Genomic DNA, 12,292 nt, shown 5'->3' with positions numbered 1-12,292 from the left:
TACACAGAACATCATGACGTCATTGTGAGACAATAATCAGACTACAGCAGTGTGAAAGAAGTACAGCCGGCTGGTGGGGTGGGAGGTGTAGGGAGTCTCAGCTACTCCTGATACGGTACATTCAGTGAATGATTCATGCACGGAAAATGGGATGGGGGAGAGAGGAGGGATTTGGGGGGGTGTCAACGGACAACATGCTGAATATTGACCATTGGCTGGCGGCCTCAGATGACAAGGGGAACATACGGTGTCTAATACTTCAGTCCTGTAATGTGGTATTTCCCGACCATACAAATCGCTACGCATGCATTGGCCACGCACATAGACTTGTATTTGAACATCCAAGACTGCACTCGGACATAATTCCGGTTCACCATGATGCGCACCATTTGACCTTATTTGGAGCCAAATGGATTGCAAGGAGGGAAAACTTGCCCGCGCATTTGACAATAGCGAGGTGTGTTTTGCGCTTCATTTGCACGCCTATTGGTGCGCACTGGTACGCAAGAAATTTTTAAAACCTTTCTGGGTTTTTTGCTGTTGTTGTTTTTTAGAGAGAAAGCAAAAGGTGGCGGCTATGACAGTGCGCAGTCTTGGATATTATAATTTAAGTCTATGGCAACGCATGAACCATTTTTGTTTTTTAAATACCGTAGTGTTTTTGTCAATTGGGTATTCTTGCTATTCGTCAAACAGCCACGTACGTCTAGTCTTATATCTTAGGGTGTAAAAGTGAACACACCTCTATCCCCTCCCCCCCTCCAAAATCTGACACCGACCGTTCATGATACCTTCAACTTCAAGTTCAAGACACCTTTGTCACATTGTTCCCAGTCGTACAGCGGGCGAGGGAAAATGTTTGAATAATGTCATACAGACAATGACTCTTTTTCAGATTAGTCAGAAAGGATTTATAAAGGGACACTTTTACAGATTAGGTGGAAAGGGTGTAGGCCTATAGCCCTCCGCTTATGGACGCATCATTGCATCATCCAAACATGTAAGTTACTGGAACTAAAAATCCCCAGATGACCTCAGACTTGCGGCTCCACGTCACTAGCTGCTCTGTCTTATGACGTGGTGTAGACGTACAGTGGGGTCCACTCACAAAAATCTTGGAAAGATTGATAATTGCCAGTATTTTACTGCCCCCCCCCCCTCCTCCCCAATTGGCGGGCTGCTGCTTCGGCCTAGCAATCAGGACTGTTCATCCTGGGATGAGAGGGATAATATATGTATATTATCTTAGCAGACAGACGGGGGAAATGTTTGGAGTTTGGATAGAAACAAAATCATCCGCCTCCTAAATGTTCTAAATTGTGTTGGCAGGGGCGTAAAAAACACTTACATTAAAAAAAATCCCCCCCCCAAAACACGAGTCTCGACTCTCTAGTGAAGCGCACCTTGAAATCAATACATGTACAACAAATGCTTGCTATGTAAAAATAGCAGCAGTCTGTTCTCTGCAAGAATATTGTAAGTGGACCCAACGGTAAGCTACTCGCACTTGCAAACTACTTTTGCGAATTACAGAGTTCTTGGAAAGGTGATCGTACTGATTTAGAAACTGTGGGCAGAACGTTAGTACTGACTAATTGTGTGCATAACAAAATGGTCACAGCAAACACAGAAACAGTAGATTATCGCTTGGCAAAGGGGGTTAACATCCACCCAAATCTCTACAGCAAGTCATCCTGGGCAAAACAATGATGATATTATATTATTATTATTCCAGACGTGGGTGTCTGTTGATAAGAAAGCTAAGTGTCTGGTGTTAAATCAACTAAGACGTACGTCATTCCACAGGGCGCTAACCATCAGGGTGAGACCAGATGTGATGATGATGTTCACGAAACTCCATGAGAACAACAGATGCAGAAAATGAAAGGCATGAAAGAAAAAGAAAAAGGAAAAAAAATCGGCTTTCATTTTTACAAAAAACGAAGAAAGTCAACAAGAGACCTTTTCCAGTTTTTGTCTTTTTTTGTTCGCTTCTTGCTCTTTTATTACCGTACTGATATTGTTCTTACACATGGACCAGGAAAGGAATAAAACAAAGAAGAGAAAAATAACTGCTAAGACAAGAGACCTGAGGGGTAGTAGTAATAGTAGCATCTCTCCACAAACTCCAGTGAGGATGGCAGCCTAGTCGGGCACGGGTTCGGAGTGCAATGTGCCCATTAAAAAAACTCATCACTGCTAGTAGTATATGAGCCAGGAATAGAAGGGAGCAGTGGAAAAATACAAAGCAAAACTCAAGTTTGCCATATTTTATTTTTGTAAATGTCTTCACATGTAAAAGTACAAATATTGCAATACAACCAAACTACTGTTAATAACCTGGACAACAGTCTATAGCCTTGATTGCGTCATGATGCACACAGAACAACAGACAGCTGATCAGTTTTGGTCTAACTTGTGGTTTCAAAAATGTTCTCTTTCAAAGAATTTTGACGTTTTTTTCTTCTCTTAAATCTCACCTAAAAACGATTCACCGCCTCACGCGGACGCATTCCATTGCTAGTAATCAAAGTGGAAAGAAAGAGGGATTTAAAAATCAACATTAATTAGTGTTTAGCTGAATCAAAGGTGAAAATATACTGAAGGGCTAACGAAAAAGCAGAAGCACATAAAAGGACGATAAAGTATATGCAGTTGGCAGCTGGAAGAGAATTAAATACACACACATAGGTAGGTTCTTAAATGTTAGTAATCTCAAGGTGGAACTCAAAAAATAGCATGGAAAACATCTCAAGTAGAATGTCACTGCAAGTGAATGTTTAGAAGAAGAGGTGACAAGCTATAAATTACGAGTGTGGACAATGGGCTGGACACCGGAAAGGGGGGGGGGGGGGGAGTAATATGACATTTAAAGGGACTACTTTTGAGATCAGTTGGAAATGATTTCTGGTCTCCTGCCTATGAGCGCATCATGGCACCAACCAGACAAGTAAAAATCTACCTAATGTGAAGAACCGAGTGATATGATCAACACTGGAATGAATTCGAGCAAAAAACAAACTCCAAAACAATAAACACCAAACAATCAAAAACATGGAATCATGAAAACTATTGAGAAACAATGAACTTACACAAAAAACTGGGGTTAAAAAGCTACGCCGATTGAATACTCAAGACTGGATGAAACATCAAATTCACAAAAGAAAAGTCTATATTGATAAAAGGACGTGTAAGCTAACAGTAGCCCCTACACGCACATACCATGACAGAAATCATATTAGCAGATGCCGGAGAAGGAAAGCAGACATGAAGAAATTAAGCATCCACAGAATTGTGAACAGAATGGGAGATGAACCGAGACGAGTCGACAGTAAAACCTGGCCCTACTGACAACTGAGAACTTATTTCTGCCGGGAGGAAAGGGAAGGTACATCCGGGAACCAAGAAAACGCCAAAACTGAGAATTGCCTACTCCATAATGTCTACAGCCTGTACTTTTCAGTTTAAACCAAGTATACAGATTGAGGAAAGAAAAGAGGGGGCCAAAATGTAAAATGGGTGTAAACTTTCAGCCCAATCCCCAAGTGGATGAACACAAAGCTATTATAAAACAATAATAGCCACAGACTAGAAAACACGGACCCACTTGGCATCAGGCGATACTTGTGATATGAACTCAATGACCATCCGCAAAAATAGTATGGTAACAATTTCTACCATAGTTCAAAAATTGTATAGTTGCCACAAATAGTGTGGAGTTAATAAAAAAATGGAATTGCATATATTATCATTAGGCTTGTTGGGCCCAAAACAGGGTTATTACGAAAGCTGGAAGTTGGGGGGCTTAAAAAGAATATTTGCTGTTACATTCTGAAAATGGAACAATACATTGCACAAGTAAATGATTTCAACATGATTGCCAAAAGTTTGTTCATCGCTTCAAAAGAACACCAAAAGGAAACTTTATATCTGGGGAGCAATAAAATCTCCAAAGAAAAAAAAGAGAGACAATTCATCACTCTCACAGGTAAACTTTGAAATATAGACGAGTATAAACCTTGGAGCAGTCCACCACTATACGATGACTATCAGTGAACCACTGCAGCAACCAAACTGGAAGCTAGCTGGAGTTAAGAGATTCCTCTCGGCATTGTTCCCTCCTCAAGTCAACCACATGAATCCAACAACCACACCACAAGCAATTGCTCAAAATCAAAAAACACATCAGGTAATAGTCACAGCACAATGAGAACAAAGAAGATCACATGTTTGCAAATACACAGGAAACAACTCCATGTTCCCCAAGTGGTGAAGCACGGTCAGAGGTGACAGTGTTACTACAGCAGTGGACAAGTTCCTTCAACCAACTTGAAGAAGAAAGTGTTCAGGTATCAGACGACTACTCACAGGGGGGAGAGGCTATTTAATATTTCCCCGCTAGCAAAGAAGAGGGACATACTGCTTTGTTTTATATGCTTATGCTGTCCTCAGATAACAACTGCTGACTCCATAAATCTTTCTTCCCCATAAGATTTCCACAACAAAGATCCAAAGAATTCAACTGCATTCTGCTTCACTACAACCTAGAGGAGAGATCACGGCCTATTCTATGAGACAACGACATTCCACGTACGACCAACAACAGTTTGCTGGAGGCACCACAAGTTCAGACTCGAAGACAGAGATCCATACAAGATTGTCCCATAAGGTTAGAGCCAGCATGAACCACCTGACTACCTAGGAGACAAGGAGAAATTGTGACCATCACACTATGAATTAACACAAGAACGGTTTTGTTTCATAGAAGGGTGACACAGTGAAAAACGGTAAACAACATCAAAATTTATCAGCAAGTTGCATCAATGGAAGATCTGAATTATTTGCTAATCAAATTCAGCAATTCCTCACAATTTTATAACAAAATGACTCAGAAAGGGAGGAAAGCTGGGGCAGGGAGGGGGGTAGTAATAAATTTGACCTTGTATTGCCCACAGACAAAAACATGCAAAACTGCGATGTTAGTACCAGTACTACAAAACACTGTTCTAAATCAGTAACAGGGACAAGAAAGAGTTTTAGCATTTAGGAATTGTGCAGTTAAAAGAGTCGCATGAATTGAGAAAGCCAAAAGTGATATTGATTTATCTGAGCTTTATCCATTTGAATGAGACACAAATTAATACAAAGCAAGAAAACCTGAAGAACTAAACACAAAATGAAAACCAAAGGTGACTGAACAGACTTCAAACACTTCTCATAGTTTTATTACAGCAAATTCATGGGTTAGTGTTTCTTTTCACAATTTATTTTGTTATGGCACAGCCATGAAAATGCATGTGTTCGATAAGACTCATGAGTATTTCTTTTTCTTTTTTTAAATTTTAGATCTTTCTTCTCCCCTTTTTTCAGCAACAATCTAGACAACAATTTGTCTTGGGGTTTTTTTGGTTTTTTGTTGGGTTTTTTTTTTTCTTTCATTTTACAGACAACTTGTGAAATCATCAGTCCAATCCATTGTCTGCTTTCTTTTATTTGTATATACAAAGAAGAAAGAGAGTCATGCCACAACGAAAAAGAAATAAAACAACTCAAGATATAAACAGAGGGAAATGTTTAATAGATAACCAATGAAACAAAGTGCTTCATTTTAACCAAATCCCACGGAAGAAAAAAATGAAATAGAGAAAAACCAAACTGAAGCCACAAAATCAATCAATAATGAACATCGAGTAAAGATTGAGCTTCTACGTGCACTTAAAGCACAAGGATCCACAAACATACACACATGACAAATATTATGCAATTATCAAGTTCCAAATCATGGACTACATAAGAATTACAGTTATAAGGGAAAAAATATCATAAATTGATTAAACTAAGTTTGACAAATAAAATGTAATTTGAAAAATGTTAATTATGCACAAAGTCCTTTAGATGCTGCAATTTAAAAAAAAGACAGATTTTGTTATCTTAAGAGGAGGAAGAAGGTGTAGGGGGTAAGAAGGTGGGAGAGGAAAATGAAGAAACATGTCAAAGAATTATAAATTACAAATTCAAAATTATGTCCTTGCAAAAAAACAATGAAACAAAATTACAAATATACAATGAGCCCCATCTTAAGTTGATACAGAGTAAATATCACCCAATCTTTAAAAATAATTAGCAGATTTTCTTCCTCCTTAAAAATGGTAAAGGCATGGGAAATAGGGAACAGGAGTTGGGAGGCTGAAGGGGGAGGGTACCTGTGGGGGGGTTGGGAGGAAAGGGTGGGGGGGGGTAAGACAGAGGATGGGCAAGCAAACTTCAGACTGTCTTAATAAGCTGTCAAGATTAACATTGTACAGTAACAGTATTATGTCTAGATAATTCTTCCCCAAACAGTCAAAGTCCACAGATCACGGCAAAGAACTCATCCCATCTTCCTGAGATTGCAAGTCATTTGTCTATATTAATACGAGTATAAATAGGAGCTATTCATACTGCCTGACTAGCTTGTTTCGATATTAGTTGGGTTTACCATAAAAATCTAAAAGTACGCTCAGGGTTATGCACTCTGGTGTGTATTTTCTGGTGACAATCTGTCAATGAATGATGAGTCGTGTCTTTTTCCCTTTTGTCAAAATATGAACTACTAAATGTTGATTATGGTTTTCGTCCATTAGCTTTGAATGACACCTGTAGAACACGGTTGCCCAAGGTAAATCCATTCAGGTTTTGTATTGCTATCAGGGCCTCCTCGTAGTTGGTCATTGTGACAAATCCGAACCCTTTGCACTTCTGCGTGGTGAAATCCCGAATGACCTTGACGCTCTGCACGGCACCGAATGGCCCGAAGAGCTGCCAGAGCACACTGTCCTCTGTGTCGGGCGCCAGGTTGTACACAAAGATGCACCAGCCTGTGGCGTTGAGGGCTGTGGTTGAGGAGCTGCTGTTGGTGGCTGCTGCCGCTGTTGCTGCCGTGGTGAGGGTTGTGGGTAACAGGGTGTTGGGCAGCAGTCCAGACTCGAGAGGGGAATACCTGAAAGGAGAGAAGGACATTTCCACCTTCAGAACGTCGTTACCCTTGTACCACGAAGGGAAATAGTATATTTTCTTCAGAATGGAAAAACAGCAAAGTCCGACACGCACAGACAGAAGTATCACCATAAGTGACATAACAAAATCAATATTTAACGAATTTGGGGAAGGGGGGGGGTGAGGAAGGGGGACATATAATCTTCCAATTCATTTTGGTCTATTCATCATTGAAGCAGACCGCTCATGAGACTTGCTTCATTCTTACAAAACACAGGACATGAACTTTAAATCATTCACCTCTTAGGCAAAATACAGATAGGTCAGTAAAATTCCCCTTAGACACATTTGATTTCCCAAAAAACCTGCAGTAATCGACTAGACAGAACGAAATGATACCAATACCATGCAGTAACAACTTTGGTCACAAAAATAATTTATCAACAGTTATCTTTGATCACCACGTCCATAGGAATCTCCAAAGTACGACTGCTCCATTGACATCCAGATCTTTGAAAACTGATACCTTTGATTCAGTTGCAAATATGTGTACTACTACTCGTTTTAACGTTAGTTATCTTCTTCAAAGTACTGTCTCTGGGGAAGAAGCCCTTCAGATAACATTCAAAACACTTCATGTTACCACCCTTACCCCAGAGTCCCCCCCCCTCCTCCCCCCACCCAATCCATTGTATATAAACGTTATGGTCTCAACATTTTTAAGATCTGAACGAACTGCTTGATATTGGTGAACTAACACTAACTTGGTTGTAGTCTTGTACCTTGTGCCACAGAAACCACTTAAGGCTGAGACATATTCGTAAGATGACAATAATACGGACATAATCGTCATTTCTCGGTTCCATTTTCATTAGAAATAGATTTCTAGAAATTATGAGAGACTTGAGGGTGAAACTGACCTAAACCTGCTGGAGGCTGTGGCATGGTGAATCGGGCCGAAGAATCGGCGGTGTGTGGGCGACAAGTAGGTGGCCAGTGCCAGGGGAGCCATGCCAGCCAAGTTCTTATTTGAACTCGGTGAGTTAGCAAATTTAACAGTGATGGGGTCCAGACATCCCTCTGGAATGTGGTTATTCAGCTTCTGAATGGCACGTTCCGCTTCACATCTTTGGTCAAAGCGGATAAATCCAACACCTTTGGAAAGGCCTGTGAAATATCGTTTAAACTGTTCAAAACAAATGCGCTGGAAAACGTGCTACAACAGCAAATATTATAACAGCATCTCAGAACAACATTACCAAAACAGGTTTTACCATTAATAATCACAATTTGAATTTCATAATAGTTCAATTCAGCAATGGAAAATGAGTGATATTTAATCAAACTCGGGATGCAATTACTGAAAAATTATTCAAATTAATAAGATAATCATTTAACTTTGGTGATTATATCATCATTATCGCAACATCATCATGCAAACATTTCAATTCTTAATTTACAGCAAATGAAGTAAACGTACTCAATTTACATATAAAAGAAAAAAAAGAAAAAAATACTAAATAAATACATTATTTGTGCAAAAGAGGAGAAAAAAAGATACAGAGCTATCAAAATAAATGGAAAATAATTTATGTGCATACTTTACTTTCATGCATTTCCATCATGTACAAAGCATTCAGATTACGAATCTAATGATACTGCATGAATAAAAAATAGCCTCTAAAAATACAGAACTAAAAGCGATGACTAACAAGAAAATCGCCATATGTAACTAGGTATCACTCACAAGGCCCAATAAGCTTGATTTTCTTTTTTGTACATAATGAAAATGCCACAGGTTTTGATAGTTGAAGGAAAAAAAAAAAAAAAAAAAAGAATAAATCAACATAACCAAAGCATTGTTTATAACCAGAGAATCAAGGATAAAATTTGAATTTTGGAAATGCACAAAACAGTCCACAATACAAAAAAACAAAAAACAATATCAAGTCAAAGGATAAAAGACCAGGTAAAGCACGTTGTACTAAGTGGAACAAAGGAAGACTGGCGGGTGCTGGTGACTGGAAGCGGCAACTCAGTCAGGGAACAGTTGGTACAATTATTCTTCATCTCGATTGACATTCCTTCTTTCATCCTCCCTAAGACACTATTTTCCTTACTTCCTTACTTTGTACTAACCAAAAAAAAAAAAAGAAAGAAAAAGAGAAGAAGAAAAAATAGACCGGGAAAAAGTCTTAGTGTCAGCATTCCAAGAAGTGTCGACTGAAAAACCAACTGGGTGATGTTCATACTTAACTCAGAATGTTCAAGCAAGTAAACGCGTGCACGGTTAATGTAAAATGCTACAGACCCACCATCTATAAAATATAATCTTATACATTTGTATTTCCTTTTGGGCAAGTGTTCATTTGCTTATTTTCACAGTTGTTTTCTTTCTCTGGTTCTTTTTTGTAATTTCGATGTTCCGGGATAAATGGAAAGAGTGGGTACTTAACATTCCCTCACACAGACTTCTCATTAAACAGAGACCCATGCTTCCCATTGGCAGGACTATTTAAGAAAACGAAACCAAAAACAGAGTTCAAAAGACTTTAAAACAACCTCGACAATAAAAGCAAAGAACTTTTTCTTCAAAGACTGCAAACGTGAACAAATGCAAAACAAACAAAATCAAGCCAAATGCAATACTGAATACGATACTCATAGAAACAATTTTCATCAACGATGAAAACCATAAGACACAACTCAGACAAAAATAAAACACAAATGGGACAAATATGAAGTAAACCAAAAGAAAGAACACTGTTGTTTAAAACGTAATAAACTTATTTCTAAAAGGAACAGCTAGAAATATGGAGCAACATGCAAACAAAACAAAATAGAAGTAAAAGGATAAAGAAAAAAACTCAGTTACTATGAAAACGAAAACAAGAAGACGCTGAAGAACACCTGACCTGTGTTTGTATCATAAAGAATTCGCGACGTTATAATCTTTCCGCAGTGAGAGAACAACTTCTCCAAATCCTGCTGGGCCATAGACTTTGGCAGCCCACTTACATACAAGTTAGCACCTTTTATACTTTCACTACTGGGCCTTGCATATGATACCTAGAAAAATTAGTTAAAGTTCATTTATTCCCACTGTGTGGCTGGGGAATTGTAAAAAAAAGCCCCAAAAAGGCTAAATGATGCACCAGTGAAGTACCCTTCCTCAGATTTTTGTGTCGTAAAATTTTGGATGTTTCAATAAGCCAAATGAAAGGGTTCATTAGTAAGTAAGCCTGCATGAACGCAAAGAAAGGAACTGAACCAAATTAGGTAAGAAAAGACTCAAATAAATATAATATGGTAAATGAAAAAAAAAATTCAACTGAGAGGTAAATTACTTTGACAAGGGTATAAAAAAGAGACCCTTATGGCTCCTAGGATGTTACTGGCATGCACTTTAAATGGGTTATGGCTCTAAAATATCACAGATACAGTTTAAGAGGTCATAGCAATAGGTTCAAGGTTTCCTACAAAGAAGGGGAGGGATAGTATCACGCAAGCTTGCTTCTCAGGCCCACACCATTTGCCTCATTGAAAGAATGGCAATTTCCATTTGCATTATCCGAGGAACGTACACTGATGCACCACAGCATTCATCATTGTGCTGCTAAAACTGGAGCAAGTACCTGTGGTTTGGTCATAAAGTATTCTTGAAGTAATGATATTCCCAATCTGAGAGAACAGTGCCTCCAAGTCCAACTGTGTCATAGATTTAGGCAAGCCACTAATATATAAGTTAGCTCCTTTAATACTCTCAGAGCTTGGGCGTGCAAGAGAGACCTGAAAATCAACAGAGACTTTTAAAAATGCAAAATAAACTAAACTCAAAAAGACCTTCGGGCGAAAAAAAAGAAAGTAGAAGTGGACAGCAATGTGTACATGTGGCGCTAGTACTTGAAAAAAAAAATTGGCAAAATAGATCAAAATCACAAGTGAAGTCTGTCCTCCCTCATTCAGCCTGTCCGCACTGCAATGTGAACACCACCACTCCGCCAAACAAAAAGCCTTCAAGCTTTCTGAACCATTTTTTTCTTTCTTTTTTTAAAACAAAAGTAAAATGTTTTTTAAAAAGTAACAAAAATTAAAAAAATTCAGACGTGTGTCACTTCAGTACTCAACCGCATGATCTATCAATGCATGATACAAAGGCCACGTGTAAATAAATTCAGAATGTCAAGTTGATTGAGAACGTCATTGCTCTTTATAGTTTGGTTTCAACTACTGGACAAGTAAACAAAATCATGTGGAAGCTCTGCCCGTGAGATGCACTGAAAAAATAAAAAAACTCATGAAAAGAATAATTGCAGACAACGAAACATAATATAAAATAAATGACAAAACAAGGAGTGAAGGAGCCAGATCCACTTCATAAAATAGAATCAACATCCTTCTTCTCTTGTTTCAAACAAAACTCCAAAGTAAAGATCATAAAGAAACAGAAATCGATAGTTTCTAATCAAAAAGGGCATTTTATGAGTATAGGTAAAGGTCGAATTTGTATCTTTTTTTGCGGGAAGGGGGGGAAGGGGGTGTTCTCCTAATAAAAAATAATAAAAACATAAACCAAGGCAAACATCCCAGTGCACCGACCCCCATCCAAGGTCTGCTGCTAACACCTCTTTGGACATTTTTGGACTTGGAGACGCTCTGTAGCTTCTTTCAAAAGATTTATTTAAAGCATCAGAAACAATGGATATCATTACGATTTAATAAGAACATTTCAATAATCACTTAACAAATGTGCAATGCTCCTACATAATCTTGCATAAGTCTTTCCTAAGTTAGGAAAGGTCATGGGCTGAGAAACAATGAAGTGATAAAATGACCAATGACTAGCTATAAAAACATATTCATAAGACACTTAAATCAAGATTGTTGTACTGTAATATAGAAGAAAAAATTAACGGTGTAAATAATGCATAAATCAACCCATTTCCCGTAAACGTAATATACCAAGGCTTATTGGAGGTACAGAATTTAAAAAAGAAATCCTAAAACAAATGAACGTTTTGTTATGTACAGATAAAAGAAATAATAATCAGTGCTGGAGTAATGAACAGATATTTACCTTAATCGTTTTGTTCTGAAGTCTGAGACCATTTAATGTGTTTATTGCTTTTTCAGCATCCTCTGGTCTCTTGTAGTTGACAAACCCATAGCCGAGACTTTGCCCTGGGGAAGACAGGGTGGGGGAAAAAGCGTTAACACAAGAAAGCACGTTTGTTTGTTTTTCTCTCTCTCTCTCTCTCTCTCTCACAGACAGACAGACACACACACACACACACACACACACACACACACACTTGCA

At 38.4% G+C, this 12,292-nt stretch overlaps 1 protein-coding gene across 1 annotated transcript in view; it reads right to left on the bottom strand.

Moving 5' to 3' along the window:
- Nucleotides 1-1,963: 1,963 nt before the first annotated feature.
- The window catches only part of LOC101849823 (ELAV-like protein 1), a gene marked incomplete in the record, with an annotated part of 26,434 nt that continues 16,105 nt past the window's right edge, over nt 1,964-12,292 (bottom strand). The window contains 4 exon segments of the mRNA XM_005092530.3: nt 1,964-6,979; nt 7,896-8,142; nt 10,611-10,764; nt 12,053-12,156. Coding sequence (XP_005092587.2) covers nt 6,604-6,979; nt 7,896-8,142; nt 10,611-10,764; nt 12,053-12,156 — 881 coding nt within the window.

This window comes from Aplysia californica, unplaced genomic scaffold, assembly GCF_000002075.1.
Source record: "Aplysia californica isolate F4 #8 unplaced genomic scaffold, AplCal3.0 scaffold00048, whole genome shotgun sequence".
NCBI classification, from domain to species: Eukaryota; Metazoa; Mollusca; class Gastropoda; order Aplysiida; family Aplysiidae; genus Aplysia; species Aplysia californica.
The sequence above is the reverse complement of the archived record's forward strand: the minus strand, read 5'-3'. Positions and strand labels throughout refer to the sequence as shown.